The sequence below is a fragment of the Anomalospiza imberbis genome, chromosome 4, assembly GCF_031753505.1.
Source record: "Anomalospiza imberbis isolate Cuckoo-Finch-1a 21T00152 chromosome 4, ASM3175350v1, whole genome shotgun sequence".
In the NCBI taxonomy this organism is placed as follows: domain Eukaryota; kingdom Metazoa; phylum Chordata; class Aves; order Passeriformes; family Viduidae; genus Anomalospiza; species Anomalospiza imberbis.
The window spans coordinates 54,860,926-54,879,259 of record NC_089684.1 but is presented as its reverse complement, the minus strand read 5'-3'; the positions used below and the strand labels follow the sequence as shown (position 1 = coordinate 54,879,259).

Below are 18,334 nucleotides of genomic sequence, written 5' to 3'. Positions count from 1 at the left end.
CAACTCAGTGAAGAAAATTAATTTGTTGTTTCTCAATTTCAAGCGATATTTTGACATTTCAGGATGAAAAAGGACATAGGTGCTTCTGACTTTTCCTCAGTGTCCATGAAAAGCAGCGCCTGAGGCATCACACCAGCAGAGCATCCTTCTCTATGGAGTGGCACATGGAGGTCAGTACCTGCTCTGTCCTAAAGATTTGCCTCCTTCTAGTAAAACATGCAAATAAAATGGTCATTTCTGCTCTTCTTACCTTTGAATAATCCAATCTGGTCACAGGAGTAAATGTCCTAGTTTAATGAAAACATAGTTAATTTTTTTACAGCTATATTCCAACTATTTAAAGCTGGAATTGGATGAGTTCAGCAGTTCATAGATGTCTTATATTCAAGTCTAGAACTAAAGTAATGATTTCTTTTACTCTGTAAAACTGAGCTTCACCCAAGAATATTCTAACTCGAGTTAAAAGAAAACACACTCACCTTAGTATGGTACTACAGTACAACTTAGGGGAAAAAATCACACTTTTTGATGACACAATGAACTAACCTATTATCTTTCATTAACAATTTTATACAAAGATAAGACTGCTCTAGGAAATTATTGGACTACATTATTAAAATCTGTCCTTCATATACCTTCTGACTGGCAGTAGCAATTTTTGGAACTGTCTCTCAATCTGTTATCCTTCAAGGATTTTCTATCTTCTCTTTGGATTTAAAATAAATTCAGATGAAATCAGAATAAATTACATTTCTATTATAAATTTTCTTCATGTTTGAATACTGCCAATAGTGCAATTTGAATAAATCTATCCTAATTTAAAACCTGCTTCTGTTGGATTTCCCCAGTTTCATACTCCAGAAGCAGCTACAGTAAAAACAACAAGAATATATTTTGGTTTATAATTTGTTTGATTTATATAAAGCATAATTTGACATTTAAAGAGTTACTAGTTTCAGAAGACAAGATGATTACAATATATTTTTAAGGTGAACTAACCATAATGTTGTATGGATTTTCTGAAATGGGATTATTTGGGCTGCTGTTTTTTTTTCTTTTCTTTTTTTGGGGGGGGGGTGGTTTGTTTTATGGCTTGGTTTTTTTGACTTTGCTTAATTAGGAAGTTGATATCACTACTTCAGAAACATGTTGTATTCCTCTGTTTAAAATATCTTTTCTCTGAGATGGATTTTATAACTACACAACACATTTTTCTCTCCCTCTAGAAATGATTCAAAGTATATGCATAAAAAATTACTCTTCTTAACAGAACTTGCAAGTAATGACCTTCATATTTTCCAAAAAAAACAGAAAAGTCATTCCACTGCACCGACTATAGCACAAATGTTACTTTTAAATGAAGTCCTGCTAAATATAAACCAGACATTGGTTTCCAAAAGGTTGTAATAGCAGTGTAGCACAATGAGACTTTTTTGATGGCAATATCTGCACATGCCCAATTGCTGGAAGCAAATATCACAAGCTGCTCATGACAGATTTTTAATTAACGTGTTTTACCTCCTCCAAATAGAGAGGATGGTGTAAATCAGAGCAACCTCACTGACTTAGAGGGAATACTGCCAAAATACTTCAGCTGAGGATCCATCTCCCAGACCTGCATGTTGCACTCTGGGTTTAATAAAAGTGTTGTGTGCCTTAGCAAGCAGATCTAATCAGACAGTCTGTCTAATTTGGCTCCACAGAGGCCTGGTTTCCTTAATGCACAATGGGTATACATGAATGGTTCCATTTATATACTAATGATACTAATGAACAGTAATAATGTGGGGCTATACATGCCCAAGTAGAACAGACCTGCCAGTGTAATACAGAGCCTAACTTCCTAATATATATTTATATCACTGGAACAAAGTCAATACCCAGTGGCCAAAAACTCAAGCTTTACATCTGGACAAAGAAGAACACATAAAGCAGCAAAGGCTCACACCTAGGGAAGCCATTTACCCATTTCCATATGCCCATCCCTGTCCCTCTCAGACAGGCATTCCCCAGGAAGGACATTTACCAGCTCTGTAAAACCAGCACCTCACATGTTAAATCCTCAAAGTTCCAGCATGAAGCAATTAATCCATAATGAAACCTTGCATACCAACCTATAGCTTTCACCAAATGCCCTCCCACTTCTGCACCCTGCATGTACAGTCAAGGAGCATTTATAGGCAGAAAGAGGGAACTCTTTCTTCATCACCAGACCTCCTTGAACCCTCACTCTATGACACAGAAACTCTGACTCGAAGAGGACTGTTGCCAGCCTGCCAGATAAGCAGAGTTGATCTTTTGAAACCCTTGTATCAGGCAGACCAGAAGGTAATGAAAGCAAAGTAACAGGCCTTCTGAAGTGATTGAACTTCCAAAGTTTTATAGAATTTGGAGTCTTTAGTACATGGTTTCTGTTTCAGGGAAAGTTTGAGAGTGTTTGCAACAAGGAGACTCTGTATTAAGCCTTGCAGGTCCATCATGTTGTCCTGTCATTCTCTGTAACCTCCACTTGAGCAGAGGAAGAAGTGTTGCACATACTTTTGAGGCACTGCAGACTATAAAATCCGGCCAGGTCTAGACAACTGTTTTGCCAGAACAAAGTGCAGTGGGTGCTTGCTGACGTCACAATGTCAGCAAAACTTCTCCTGGACATAAATATATGAGGAAAGGAGGGTACTTATCAGAGATGTACTTAGTGCAGCTTCAGCCATTCATTAAGATTCTCTCAGCACAAGTGGGGTTTCATTTGTGTAACATTCAGCTTCTGTCATTTGCTAGTGAGATGAAAGTAATCCCGCGAGAATTAGCCCTCCAATATCCCAGGCAAATTAACTAGCATCTTTGCCTTTGTTTTTCCTGTTTAATAGGGAATGTGTGGGGGGGAGGGCATGTGTTTGTGTTAAAAATAGATGACTAAAATACTTAGATGCTTATTAAGCAGTGGAATTCAGTTTAACATGTCCTGCAGGGCTGTAACATTAGCATGTCTAATGAGATGGGCACAACACAAAACTCTAATGACATCCTATAAAATGATCTGGAGCCAGGTACATAAACATCCATGGCTAATGAAGCTATGTTTATGTTGGCATTTTTGTTTTCCTATGCACTCATCATATTTAACCTTACGTTGTGAAGCAATCTGTGAATACATCAACCGGACTAACAGAAGATGTGCTCCAGATGTGCATATAAAGTGCTCTAATTGATAGCAAGCAGGCCATGGAACAAATTGGAACAAAATCTAAATTAAACCCAGATATGCATAAAATATGGATTTTTGAGTCCTCTGGGACAACTGTTTCGCTTTACAAGTCTACTCCTATTTTTTCCTTTCTATTTGCCACTATTACATGAGCTCAACTTAGAGGCTCTGCCCAGGTCCCCAAAAATACACTCTAACAAGGGACACAAAATATGTCAAACCACATTCCTGGTGAAAGAAAAGGACCGAACTATATCTAGTCTGATGTTAAAATCTGAAACTGGCAATTATTTAGGTGTAGAGGCATTACTCAACCCTCAATGTCATTCATACCCATTAAATATCATTGACAAACAATATTTACCCAACTGACAAGCACTGTGTTATTGTTTTGAATAAAACACCAACAGTCTGGCTAGGAAATTGGACAGCCTAAGAGATTAACAAAAACTTCATTCTCACTAATTTTCATTATTATTATTTTCATTAGCTACACTAATAACATTAAACTAATATCTTCTGGCTCCATCCTTATTTACCAAATTTAATATTTTCTGCCACTAAAAGTATCAGCTGGTACCTACCTTCACCAGCTTTCTGTGCACCATTGCTGATGACTAAAAATGGGTGACAACCCATTAAACAAGTTCATCTGTTCTCAAGGTTACACATTCCAAACCAATGGAACAGAGTCAAGGAGCAGAGAAAGGAAACTTCTTGGAACTCAGAGCTCAGGTCTGGCACTGCCACCATAAGCACTTCCCATCACTGCAGGATGACAGGAGATGAACACAACAGTGCTGGGTCACATCACATCAGTTTCATCTATACTCATCTACAAAGCCAACTTGACCAGAGAGAGGTCTGGACTAAACTAAAAACAGTTCTTGCCCCAGCACCTGAATCAGCACCTGAAATAGCAATATTGTTCTGGACACATCTGCATAGCACATTTTGGCATTTACAATATGTGATTTCAGACTTGGACAGAAAGTATCCAAGCAGTCCTCAAGAACTAGGACATCTGCCTACAACTTCCAGAGTCTACTATAAAGGAGAACCAAAATCCTTGGAAACAATTATTTCTGCTGAAGTTATTAATTAACACCCTGAGACATGCAGCTCTCTTCTTTCACTGAATATTTGCACAAAAACACTAGCAGTGCTACCAATACTAAATGATTACCACACTTCTATAGGCCAGGACCTTGCCAAATTCAAGTCATAAATAATTGTGCTAAAGGAAGCAGTTTGGACAGACAAGACTTTTCTGAATGAATTTACAGGAGTGAAAGCTTGTAAATGGCCTCTTAAAAGACTTCCTGAGACTTCCTCTTTTTAATGTTATTTAAAAGTGCTCATAAGTAGCTAAAATAAATAAAAAGGGAAGGGGGAAAAAATCCTTGGATTCTTGTAACTACTGGTTCTGCCTTTATCCCTTTCATAGTGTTACACTCTAACAACCTTCCATTCTGACTTTTTCCACTTTAGGCCTTAAACTTGCAATAAGCTCCCATTGGAGTCCTGTGGAAGACTGTGTGGTTGCTCAGACATGAAAGGCTGTGCAACAGCACCTTGTGGTGAGACAGTGACTTGTTCTGTGTGTGCACCATGCCCAGCACAACCAGGTCCTGACACCACACGGCTCCTTGGCACGGGAGCTGTACAGAGACCAGACTGAACAGAACTCCACGAGGTGAGGGTGAAGCGATGCTGTCGTACGGGCAGTGGCAGCAACCACAGAGGTAACACCAACATCCAGGGGGAGGAGAGAGAACCGGGATTACCTGTTGGGCCTGCTGCAGCAACTCCATCCGCTCGTGCAAGATCTGGCTGTCAAACTCGCGGCTCTGCCTCAGGATCTGCCGCCGCACCTTCTCCACCGCCGCCCGCAAATCCTCCCGCTGCGCTTCCGTCAGCGACTCGCTCGCCCGCCTGCCTGGATCCTGCTGCAGGGCATTATACAGCGTGGCTTCCAGCTCCTGGATTTTCTAATGCAACCCAAATCACACACAGACAGGCTGGCGTTTGAATCCAGCAAGCAAACGACCCACCAAGAGCTAGAGGAGAAGGCTAGCAAGCGAAGGCTCAGGCAGGAGGGCAGGATGGACACAGACAGGTAGACAGAAAGCAGCAAGCGTGAGCAGTGAGGAGCATTCCACACAGAGTGCACGCAGCCTCATGGCACGGATTGACGCCCGGGAGATGGGTCCTGTTCTAGCAAATCATTGATTCTTCCATTTAAGAAAGATTCAGAAGATAGGTCTGCATTCAGTACCTGATAAAACTCCAAATCCTGATGCTGAACATTACAAATTTAACTTAAACTAACAGATTTCCTTCAACTGCAGCTGAGTTGTTAAACCATCCTATAAAATAAAAAGACCACAGGAAAAACGGTGAACAGAAATCTCGCTCTCCCTCTCTGTGGCCCTAGTGACCTGATATCCATGGCTCACAGTCTACGTCACTGGCTTAGCTCCAAGCTGCCATAAGCAATGAAGGAAGGAACACTTGTATACACTAATCCCTCATCCATCTCTTGCTGTCTGCCAGATTCCTAACATGATTCTCATGCACTGACCAAACCGCAGTACTTTGCAAAGCAGAGGACACAGAAGAACTTCACATTCATGTGGAGAATTGTATTCCCAAGAGGAAAGGAAGGAATCATGGCAGTGTTTCCTTTATTACTGGGGTTGGCATGATCCTATAAAAAATCAGCATCCAGACTAACAATATTCGGATCAAGAGCATCTGACCACATCCCTTTGGCCCTCATAACACCTTTGTGAGGTAGGTAATTCCATCCATATTAGTGATGCATAAACAGCTGCACAGAGAGGTTAAATGGCTTGCCCAAGGTCACAGTGCTAGAAATAGTGCCTGCTTGCTTTTATCTCTGTTATCTGCTCTGAGCACTAGACCTTGCTTCTTCTCTGAAAACATTTTCCACATAAGAAACATTTACAGTGTAGAAATAGTGCTTCAGGCCATTATATTCTGATTTCCCAAAGTCTCACTATAGCAAAGTTGTGTGTGGAGTTTTACCAATTCCTGGATAATTCCTGATTGTTGTTTAGCCTGAGAAAAGGCAAGGTTCCCTTTTGAAAATGAGGAAGGGTAAGGTTGGATAGGATTGCACAGGAAGGAATCGCAGAGGAACAACAGGCATTCCTGATTTAGGATAGGTTAGCAGCAGTAATACTTACAAATGCTTCAGGAAAAGAAATACTGAAAAAGTTCTAAAGTAATTTCTGGTGTATTTAAGCAATCATGGTTTTTTTCATACATAAACCAGCTTCAAGATGTACCAACAAGATGTTTGCATATCATGGAATAAAAAATGCAATGCAAAACGTTACACTTGTAAGTACTAGAATCCATTTCCTAAACTTTTGTTTAAGAAATAGTTGATTTCTAGTCTGGCAGGAAAAAAAAAAAAAAGATAAAGTAAAAAAGAGTCCTATTTATAATTAAAAGAAAAAAAAAAACCAAATCCTGCATTTTATCAGATCTGTTCAAATAGAAAAATTTAATGACTGTTCTTTTCCTACCATGTATGCCTGGTCCAGAGCTTGCTTCCTGTAGTCGAGTTCTTCCTCTAAATAACCCTTCTGTTTACTGAACAGGTCCTGAGCAATAATAAAAACAAGGGAGTGTTTGTTCTTTATCCTAATTTATGAAGAATCATAAATGCCATCATTTTTATGCAAGCTTTCCACTTGAAAGCAAAAGAAAACCCATAGCAAATGACCACGTTCATCCTAAGGACATTTGGAATATCAACTTTACTATATTAGCACTTCAAATATGTGTATCATATTAACAAGTTGTACCTAGAAAGCATTGACCTCTACACCAGTGTACAAACCTGCCTGGACCTGACAGAAGTGCAGCAAAAGGTGAGTGGGGATGTACATGCATGTGGTCCAATAGCTGTAACTTACACAGGGCCCAGGGAGGGAAAAGACAAGCACAAGAGAGGGCACTTTATGAAAATATCCCATGGAAATATTACCCTTAAGGAAATCATGGGGAATGCCCTAATTGTTGTCTAATCTGTTCTAGGGAGGAAACCCAAACATGCAGGGCCACAGCTGGATTCTGCAGCACCGTCCCGTGATGTGTTACTGAAGCTGAAGTAACCTCAGCCTGTACAGGCAGGAGGCCAAATTGAAACAGGTGAAGTGATGCCCAGAGAGGTTGAGTGACTAGCTGAAGAGCTGATGAAGTTTTCAAGATACCTAAGATTTAAGGGATCATTTACTTATTTTCTTAAAAATCTAACTCCTCAACTTTATAAACCCCAAAAATTGGGGTTTCAGTGGGACTCAGTATCCAAAACATGATGTTTCAAGAAGCAAGTTGTGGACATTCAAATGGTTGCCTTTAGAGTGTTTTGAATCATAGAATGGTTCGGGTTGAAGGGACCTCAAAGATCGCCTTGATCCACCTCCCCTGCCGTGGGCAGGGACACCTTCCCCTAGACCAGGTTTGATGATAGCAACTAGAACATCAGAGAGTTACTTAATTTTATTAGCTTTTCTTTCAAAGCAGGTTTTCACACTCAAAAGAATTAGTAGTAAAACAAAATGCAGAAAAGCCCTTTGACTGAATTTAATATTTTCTATCATTCTTTTTTCTCATCAACAAACTTTTGCATTTCCTGAACATATAGAATAAATGCTGAATTAAATACATAGGGTTCTTAAGATCACTAATTGCAGCTTTTATTAACAGTATTAAAAAATTCAAATAATGTTGCTCTGATTAGTTTTATTGGATATGGGATTGCCTCAAAGTCACTTACTTATCCAGATTTTGCTATCAGACTTCTGACTTATGTGGACTTCTGACAACTTTTCTGTCAGTTGCCAGTGTAGAACTAGTAACAGTAGCAATACATAAGACCAGTATTAGAGGATTCAGAGGAATAAGGTGCTATTTGTTCTCTGTACAAGAAGTATAATATTTACTATTAATTTATTTTGTAAGCTGGGAATTCTTTTAATTATCTATTAATTAATATTCAAGGCAAACCCAAAGTTTAAGTCAGACCTTGGTCTTGGGGCTGGAATTTGGTTGGGAACAGATGGCCATCTATTGCCATGATAGCCATTTCAGAATCTTCTACTTATGCTACTGGTCCTGAAGGGCAAGGGCCTCCAACAAGTCTTGTAGGAGATATTTTTCAGCCCTTAGTGGACACCTCCAGCACTCTGAGTTCAGAACTCTGGAAAATGTGATACAGTATTAGATACCACGTTTATACAACTGAATGCCACCATGACTACCCAGGTGGTTCATTTTCTGACATGGATGAATTACAGCAACTGCAAGGCTGTTGTACAGGATGAAACACCACTGGGAGTGCACAGCAAAGGACAGGCCTGGTCCTGACTTTCTTACAAGTGTCTGACACCACAGACGTAGATTCACTTGTCTGAGACAATAAAATGGGTCAGAGCTACCACCAGACCCCAGAATAGCAATGCAGCTGCCCTGATCATGTTACTTCTCAAAAGGGATAGTAAAGGCTATCCACAGAAAGCAAGAGGGAAAGAAACAAGAATGGGAACTCAAACCCTTAACATGGGTTTCAAGGACAACTACATCAGTGCTCAGTCCTTCTAAAAGTATCATGCTAGAATATAATTTCTGAACTCATTGAGTCAATCAAAAGGGATGCAGATTCTCAGATTGCTGTGCTAAACAAATAGATGCAAGGGCTATCCACAGTAAGACCTGAAAACATCACAGATAATAAGGGGGAAGATAATATATCAAGCCCCCTTATAAGCCCCCTGTTTTTTCCATTTTTCTTTAGAAAAGAATCTAGTATTTGGGGCCACTTTCCCTTCCCCAAACCTTTGTATTTTTCAATAACAAGACTTAAAAGTAAAGAAATACTAAATGTGGAAAGTATCTTATCTGTGTTAAAGTACAATCAGTATGACAGGTTACACTCAATAGAGAACACAGTCTGAGCACTTCTATTTTTGTTTATGGCTCCAACACACTTCTTCAGTGGCCCTGGGCAAATCACTTAACCTCCCTGTCTCATTGTCCCATTCTTTAGGATGAATGCAATGCTGCTTATTTATCTACCAGTAAAAGGTGTGGTGAGGATTAATCAGTGTTTGGAACGCCATTTGAAGGTGTGAAGCACAGCATGCATGATAAACCAATAAAACCAAACACTCCTTCTAAAACTGTTCAACATATGGAGAAATAAGGTCAGTTTGTTCTTCAAGATAGAACTGCTTTTTGAGACAACATTCTGTCTTTAGGCATGAAGGCCATGGGGCAAGAAAGGTCATCTGGAGTAAGAGGTCTTGACAGCTTGTCCAGAAGCTGAGTACCAGAGAGCAAAGAAATATCCTTGCCAATTCTACTAGCATGACCTCAATATTAAAAAGATGATGCTGCTCCCTGACAAATTAATATACAAAGAAAGCACAGAGACAATTTCACACTGTTTGGTTAATGCGCTCTCCAGTTATGCCTTTGTGCCGTAATCCGTATATATCTTTGCTATTTTTGTTCTATATAGATTTGAAAGTTCTGTCTCACCCCAAAGAATACAAGCAATAGATTGTTCTAGAAACACTTGCCTATTTTACCATGAAGCCATCTCTGTCAAGCAGAGAAGGGCAGCAAACCTGCCTGGGATGAAATATATGCACAATCCCTTGACATAAGTTTTAGCTAAATGAATTTTTAGCTATTGTTTCTTACCTTCTCATTCTCCAGGTCTAACATCTTCTGTGTCAGTGCAGCTTCTGTCCCCTCTATCTGTTTCAACCACTACAGCAATGTGAAGAGAAAAAATAGAAAATTAACAGAGATTTTGAAAAAGGTTCTACCAAACATTTTTCAAGTTTGTTGCCAGCACTTCCAGGCGTATGCTTCTCCCATGCTATCTATTCACTCTGGAGACACACATGAATAAACAGGTTGTGAGAGCACAGGCAGAATGGAGGACTGCAGAGACACACTAAAGACTAACAAGTGGAGGTTGCTTTCCTAGAGTAAATTAAATGGGGTTTTCCTCTGTAAAGTTCAAGAAACAAAATACACTTGGGTCAAGAATGCAAAATCAACCTGATTGTTTCTTACTCAAATGCTTGTTGGCCTGATTTGTGAAACCATCATCTCACTTCAGGCCTCCAGAACTTCATTTTTCCAGATGGCAATTTAAACAAAAGACAAGGTGGAAAACTCAACACTTAATTCTGCAGAGTTTGCTGCACTCTTTGTGGGAAAAGGCTCACTTGTAAAACATTGGTAATGTAGAGGGAAAAATAAAACAGACAGACAGATGGAAGCTCTTGTAGTTGCTACTATGAATCCCTCACCATTATGGTAACATTCAAAACAATCAGAATGAAGAACAGCCATTGCATTCCAAAGGTAAGAATTACACATCATAATAGCTAAATGCATGGATATAAGGTTTTTGCTTCATTAATGTCACCAGGATTATGTTAATATTTCCATTTAAGTTTATTGGAATGGATGGAAATGGTCAGTTCTGAATTATTTAATTTGATTTCCCTACTAGTCTTCAACAAGGACCCATGACTACAGAGAGCAGATTTGCCACTGTTAATTATCACTTTCCTCAACTGCCTTGATTACTAACAATGGACTACTCGTATTTGCTTTAAGTCTTTTGGTAAACTTTGCACATCAACTCCTTTAATTTAGTGTTTTGGTGACTTCATTAGGTCTCAGACTCAAAGGAATTAATGACATACTAGCTTTTTTCCCCAAGATTTGTATAGAAAATTTCAAACATAAGTTTACAACTTATGAAATGTGAATTCATTACTTCATCATTTTGAACCTTCCACTATTTAAGAGACTCATGAATAAAAATGGAAAATCGTTTCATCTGCTTAGCAGCTTTCTACAGAAAAAAAAGTTAGCTTTAGTTAGATTTCTACAGAAAAAAATTGACAGAACACCATATTCCACAGAGATTCTATTTTCACCATCTTTGTTTTCTTCATTTTGAAGGTGACAAGCTCAAGATATTGTTAAGGAAAGCCTCACCATGGATATTTGAGCATTCTGAACCTTTGAAATCAATGGAAATGGGAAATCCTGAGCATCTCTCACAGCTACCCTCAATCAAGTGAAGGGCTATTTGCAAAAATTAGAGGTCTATTTTTTTTTAAGGTATGCAAATGATATGCAAAACTTAATGTTGATTGTGAACATTCTATGCCTGTTAGCCTTTCACAAACCAAGGGGCACAGGAGACACAAACAGTATTTTTGGGAGTCTATATCTTAGCCTTTTATTGTTCTTCTCCTTTCATTTTTTAGATGTGAAGTGCTAAAATTCCTTCCCTTTTAATGCCACAGCACAGTGAAAAACCATAGGGATTTTAGCCCTTTTCCCCATTTGTATTTTGCTTATAGCAATTACTCATTTAAATTAATGATTATTAAATTACCTAATGTAGATTATTTACTTTAAGGTATTTAGATAAGTAGATTATAAAAATTGTATCAATTAAAGCAATTATTAAAACTGCTCAAATTTTAATTTAAAATACCTGATTCTGAATTTCAACAATACATCAGGAAAGATTTAATGGAAACATGTGAAAGGATGCACAGAGCTTCTTCAGAGAAATATGCAAGTCTTTCTTAGTTCTAAATGTCCCCCCTTTCATATACAGATTATATTCTCTGGAAGTAAAGAACTAGCCATACAGAAATGAGTGACCTGATTTTCTTGTGCAAACTCCTTTTTCTCTATGTCCACTAATTTACAGAGGAAAGGACCACTGACTACTCTGAGCTTTTTCAGTCATCCACAGAAATGAGCCCAAAAGGCACCACGGGCACCTTACAGAGGGCACCTTACAACTGCTCCTGAGCACTGAGGGCACCAGCACTTCTGGGAATGAAGTCTCTTGTGTTAAGTGGATTTTTAGTACTTTATGCTAAGGGAATATCTCCAAAACATGTTTTTATTTTTAAACTGGGTTTCTTTCTTAAGTTTGGCTTCACCTCAAGACATCACAATCCAAACATTCACGTAAGGATGAATACATGCTCCAATCTAGACAACCTGAACAGAAAAGCCATGCTTCCCTGGCAAAGTTATGAGGTATCTTAGAAGACTTGGCCAGTTTTTAGCAGAGAAAAATATTTACTGAATTCTACCTTTTCACAGAGAGAAAGCACAGTCCCAGCTTGGATTATTGCAACCTGCTCTTCATTTCTCAAATTCTAAAATACAAAAAGATGCATTTAAAATTGGATTAAAATTTTGTCCTTTAACACGAGCAGTAAGTTTTAACCATACTCAAAAAGTAAATCAGTTATAACATTTAGGATTATAGACATGACCAAAAAGGATCCCATGACTGAAAGTACTGAAAATTAAACCAAGGGTGCTTAGTTCCCCTCTATTTCAGCATACCAGCCCCACAACACTTTTTCAATGAACAGATCATTCAATGAAACAGATCACTCAATGAAAATTAAGTGGTTTCAGTCAGGGATTTTGCAATTTTTTTCCTGTTTTTGCCAGTTCACTGGACTAAGCCTTGCAGCAAGTGAATCTCACTTTCATGCACTTCAGACTTCCAATTAAAGAAAACAATGCAAAGAGGAAGTGCCATAGAAACCTCCACAGGTTTCTATGCAACATAACATGCAAATCTAGAACTTAAAACTAGTATTTAAAAGACCTCAATCTGTTAAATCTAGCTATAAACTGGACTCAGCTCCCTGGATGTTTGTGCCCCAAATGTATGACTAAGATTTCATTCTGTACTTAGCAATAAAGAGGAAAAAGGAGAGAGAGTTATCCTTGCCTTTCTCCCAGAAAATCCACTCCTGGCAGTGACAGCCTTCACAGCAGAAGGTGCTACTATTACTGCTCAAGAGGGATAATTCACAACCTGGTTTGGCTTTGCCTTCTGTTTTGCATCTTCTCACTTTGCCTATTACAGTGCCTATTTTCCGTATCATTTGGTCAAGACCAAATCCTACCTTGAAAAAATACTCTTTTCACTACCATCAGTTTAAGTAAAAGTTTTCATGTTGTAAAAGCCATTCCTAACCATTCATATTCTTCATACAAACACAGGCATGTAAAAATCACCCTGTGCACTCTCTTGGATGTCAGTATTTGCTGTGGAAAAAGAATGCTTTAAATTAACCATGAAACTGGAGGTACATTTAAAAGTAAAAAAGTGTTACCCCATTATCTCCAAGAATATCTAGCTTCTTCATAAGTTCAGATATATTCACGTCCTGAAAGAGATGTTTGACACTTATTTTTTATAAAGTAGGTCAGAAACAGTTTTTATATGCTATATTTTATGTACCCTTTATTCTCTTCTTTGTGTGAGAAGACTTCAAATGTAAATAAGTGAAACATAGTTTTGCATCACAATTACAAAAATAATTACTGGTATTTTAATACAAAACCAAAAGTCACTCTCAATTATATGAAGCAACCTGGATGTCTGTGCATAAAGGCAGAATGTTCCTGTATTATTCACACTTATCATCTTGCTAATGTGTGTAGAGGAAAGATCAAAATTGATAAACAGGCTTAAAAGACATAAAGAGAAAGGGCTTAAAAGACTTTTTTTTGTTTGTTTGGAGTGGATCATCAACCACGTCAAGCTACAGAAGTTACAAGGACAGAGAGTATAAACAAGTAATTGCTAAGAAAGTTTGCTTGGTGGTTTGCTTTTTAAACAAAACCATGGAGTTTCAAATCAGCCTTACAGTGGCAGAAGGGAATGTGCACAGTTTGCAGAACATCCTCCTCCAAACAGCTTATCAGCTCATAATCATCTTCCTGATTAGAAAGCCACATTTCTCTGCCACTCAGCTCTCAGATAATGAACTAAACAACCCATCCTTATTAAGGCTCAGCCACTGAAATAAAGAAAACCACTCATCTGATTAAAAAGAGAGGCATAAATTTATGGAATCACATAATCATAGAATATGCTGAGCTGGAAGGGATGCATCAGGATCACTGAGTCCAATTCCTTGCTCTACATGTCCCCAGGAGTCACATAATGTGCCTGAAAGCATTGTCCAAACACTTCTTGAGCTCTGTCAGGCTGGTGCTGTGACCACTTCCCTGGGGAGCTGCTCCAGTACCCAACCACCCCCTGGGTGAAGAACCTTTTCCTGATAAAATTCATATGATGTCTCTATTCAACACTGTGCCAGGATCTATTCCTAGGCCCTAGAACTCTATTTCAGTTTAAAAACTTGTTGGAAAGGGTCATGGAACTGTTTAACCACAGGTAACCACATTCTCTTGAGCTGTCCCAAGTTTGGTCTGCACTTAACAGACTAAAGTTAACATGGACCAGGGATCATTTCCACTGACAGCCTGTATGCAGCCATGCCATTTGAAAGCAGGAAGCCTTGAGAGCATGGGAATAGACCAGTCCATGTTAGTCCAAAATGCTTCATACACATACATAAAGCAGAAGAGCCTTGTTAAATGCTGCCACCCTCAACTTCTGCTCATATTCAGCACTTAGAAAAGGCCAACATTTCACAGGGCTGTGTGTGGTTTTCGAGTTTTTCTATCCGGAGAGGTCCCCTCCATCTCTTCCCAAAAAATTCATGGGTGTTCCCAAAGGCAACATGAGCTATTTAACTGTGCACATCACTAACTCTGGAATGGTGCAGACCCTAAAACACTTGTGTTTGGATGGATGTTAAAAACAAAACTATTGATTACAATCAGCATTGACAATGCTGAACAGAAACTTCTTTAGCCAACGAATTACACTAGTGAAGAATGGAATTTACTTGCATCTATTAAGCTTGAAATAATAATAATAATTCTAATAATTTAGTTCCATATTATGCATAAAGGAAGAATCAGAAACCAAATCAGATTTTGCATCATTCTGGAATCTACATTGCTACTGATGGCTAATAATTTTGAAAAGCACTGAAAACAGACAAAAGGTCAACTATTTCAGTCTGCCCATTTTAGGTGACTGCCCCATCTTCCAGGTAAGTAAACTGAAAGGCAGATTGAAAAGTATCCACCTGTTAAAGCATAGATAACATATGACAATGGAAAAAAGGGAATTAAGGATTTTGGTACACTGTACCTGCTACAGCCAACATGCAGAGTAGAACAACAGGTAAGCTAAAAGTGGGTCTGGCTCTATTTGTAGGTGATATGCTAACTGATGACTTGGTGTGCTTTGGGAGGTGAAAAGCTAACCAATTCTGTAGGTAAGAAGCAAATTTTAACTCTTTTCTTTTAGACTACTCAACTTTCTCAAAATATGAAGGGACAATTTCTGTTTATTTCCTCTAGAGACCATACTGTGCTCATTAAAGCACTGAATAGCAACAAGCCTCCAATAAGAGGACCTGTAAACAGAACTAAAAATTCAACCATAAATCACTAGAGAGCGGCACTGATATTATGCTTTAGTTTCTTGTAGAAAAGTTACCCAGCCCTGTTGTGTAACATTACTGACAACACAATCAACACAAACATTACTGACAATACAATCTTACGTGAACCAGCATGCAAATCAAGGTGCACAAATAGCCTGTTCATGGGGGAACAGGAGTCAAAAGAGTAATTCTTGCTTCCTTATATCAAAAGGTAATCAAGGGAGATGCTGATGTTTTTCAGTTCCACCTATCTGAATGAGTTCTGGGTCAGGCACCTCATGCTTCAAGGCCCTGGCCTTGGCAAATAACTTAAGCGTATTCATTCAATAAATAAAAGCCTTCACTAAATTGGGTGTAAAATAAGGACTGAATGTTGTATTTCTGAACTCAGATGAAGACATTTAATATCACAAAACACATACTGTAGCAAGCCTGACAAGGAATCACATTAACATCAAGACTCTTCCCTAGACTAAATGTAAAGGATCTTGATTGACCAGCCTTCAGTTTCACTGAGGATCTCCTGACATGACCAGATCATATTCTTATGAAACTGTTTCCCCAGTTAAAAATATCTTTTCTTACTAATTTTTTTTTTCATTTTCTTCCCTGGTGTCAAACCATTTGTCTGGATATTAGACTGGTCATTCAAGAAAGGGGTTCCTAGCCATCCAACTGTTTCCAGTGCTCTGCATATACCTTTATTCCTTCCTGATGGCAGAACAGTTGAAGTGCACTTCCATTGTTTTCAGGGAAGGTGGTTATATGAAGATTAAATGCTGGTGACCTTCGCTCTCTCTCCTGAGGAAAGATTTGTTTAAAAACAGCATTTGTGATTATACATTAGCTTTTATTCCCTACCTTTACAAAACATACTTGTACATTTAAAAGGCAGATTCCTACTCTCATTCCAAATCTGTTCTATTTCCTCTTACCATATTTGAAGAATTTTGGCTAAATACAAACACAGTGTTAGCTGCCAGCTGATTCCATGCACACAGCTTCCGCAAAGCTACCTGACACTCCCCAGCTGCAGAGCCCTTGCAATGCTGGCCCTAATTGACTGGAGCCCTCAAATACTCTGCAGGTTTTTATGTTGATTATAACCTTATTTAACTATTGTTTTCTTTCATGGAACAATAAGAAAAAATAGAAAAATCTACAGAAAAAAATTTAAACTCCATCATGAAATAGTATTATTGAATATTTTCTCACTAAAATTAAACCTGTGTGTCTGGTCCCTGTTTATTTTACAGTCTACCTTCTTATTAGAGCATTTAAAATCCCCATCCATATTCACTCCACATGTTGACATGTCAGAATATGTTGAAAGGCAGCACTATTCTACAGTTATGATGTTCTTTGTGACAAAACAAAGAATTATAAATTCCCTTTAATCTAAAGCTATAGTATATCTAAAACTTAACTGGTCCATGTACATGACTTCCATGCATTCCTTCAAAATACCAACGCATTATTTCTTCAGAAGGTAGAAATAACATAAAAAACAAGCAATTTTTACAGAAATTAAATTTTAATGTGCCTGTGAAAAATGACTGGACTGAAGGCTCTGGGCAGCCAAGGCATTGGGTCTTACTCTGAATTCTGTCAAGCCATGAGAACATGAGCAGGAAACACCAGATTTCATCTCCATATTGCAAGGGGATGCTTTGGCAACATGAGCTTCATTTTCTCAGAGAGACCACAACTACAAATACTTTAGTTCCTATGACCATCCATGTATTGCTCCATTTCCTAAATCACAAATGAGGTGCTTTAACTGATACGGCAGGCAGGCTGCATCCATTTACTTAAACAAGTTACAAGCATGGCAAATCTTGTTCATTACTTAGGTTAAACCTAATTTGAAACTACAGTGTAAAGAGAAAAATCTCTGTAGTCTATGCAATTTTCCCCCTCTGAGGTTTTTTTAAAATAATATTTACATCAACAGTCTAATTCTGAAATGGGCTTAAATAATGTCTTAGTTGTAGTAAACCAAAACCAGAACTTTAATTTTTACCCAAATTCAGTTATGATTTTAGATATTGTTAAAAATTCATCAGTTGTTATTGCATTCATCTCACCTAAACTTGCTTGCTTTAATTGATAAATAAATGATTGTGTTTTATACTTTGCCTAATTTTCATCTGAAATAACTGAGCTAAAAAATACTGTCCTGATTACCAGAATTGACAGTTTTCCTAAAGCATTGCATTATCAGTCACATTGGTGTCTACATGCTCGTCTGCTAAGGAAAAAAAAATCTTTTCTTGCAATCACACAAAAATACTCCCATTGTTATTCTGTGAAAGAATTTATCAAAGGTTTGGCACATGACAAAACCTTACGTGACGTACTGAGCTGTTTTTGATGTGATTCTTCCACGTGAAAAATACATTCATGAAGGATATATTGAAGAATATTTGTTCATTCCTTAAGAAATCTTTTTTGGACAGTTTTACTTCTAAGAACACCCACACTTTAGGAAGCAATTTCTAGTGCAATGGCCAATTCAAATCCTAAATTGTTCTCTATTTTCCTTTACAGTCCTTTCATAAAACATAAATATATGTATTAGAAAGCATTATCTATTTTTCTGAACATCTACTGAAATTCTAATAACCTAAATTCATAATTTTGAATAGAATGGGCTACGACATCAAAACATATGGTTGATAAAGGATGAAAAAAAGATTAAGAA

At 38.0% G+C, this 18,334-nt stretch overlaps 1 protein-coding gene and 1 long non-coding RNA gene across 11 annotated transcripts in view; one reads left to right on the top strand and one right to left on the bottom strand.

Annotated features, from left to right (window-relative positions):
• The window catches only part of LOC137473027 (uncharacterized), a 146,808-nt gene that overhangs the window by 4,132 nt on the left and 124,342 nt on the right, over window positions 1–18,334 (top strand). Inside the window, exons 2-8 of one of the 5 annotated variants that reach the window (XR_010998565.1) lie at window positions 63–170; window positions 4,697–6,001; window positions 6,838–7,110; window positions 7,277–7,390; window positions 9,288–9,444; window positions 11,231–11,392; window positions 11,997–13,325. This is a non-coding gene — a long non-coding RNA (uncharacterized lncRNA). Of the gene's footprint in view, window positions 1–62; window positions 171–4,696; window positions 6,002–6,837; window positions 7,111–7,276; window positions 7,416–9,287; window positions 9,445–11,230; window positions 11,393–11,996; window positions 17,764–18,334 lie in introns of those variants that run through there. The other 4 variants (XR_010998562.1, XR_010998563.1, XR_010998566.1 and 1 more) reach the window with 4 other exon arrangements.
• Window positions 1–18,334, bottom strand: part of JAKMIP1 (janus kinase and microtubule interacting protein 1) — an 88,905-nt gene that overhangs the window by 16,934 nt on the left and 53,637 nt on the right. For 3 of the 6 annotated variants that reach the window (XM_068188660.1, XM_068188661.1, XM_068188666.1), the window contains 6 exons: window positions 16,330–16,431; window positions 13,435–13,488; window positions 12,391–12,456; window positions 9,947–10,015; window positions 6,763–6,840; window positions 4,993–5,196 (listed from right to left, as the gene is read on the bottom strand). In XM_068188660.1, the coding sequence (XP_068044761.1) occupies window positions 4,993–5,196; window positions 6,763–6,840; window positions 9,947–10,015; window positions 12,391–12,456; window positions 13,435–13,488; window positions 16,330–16,431 (573 nt within the window). The remainder of the gene's footprint in view (window positions 1–4,992; window positions 5,197–6,762; window positions 6,841–9,946; window positions 10,016–12,390; window positions 12,457–13,434; window positions 13,489–16,329; window positions 16,432–18,334) is intronic. The other 3 variants (XM_068188665.1, XM_068188663.1, XM_068188662.1) reach the window with 2 other exon arrangements.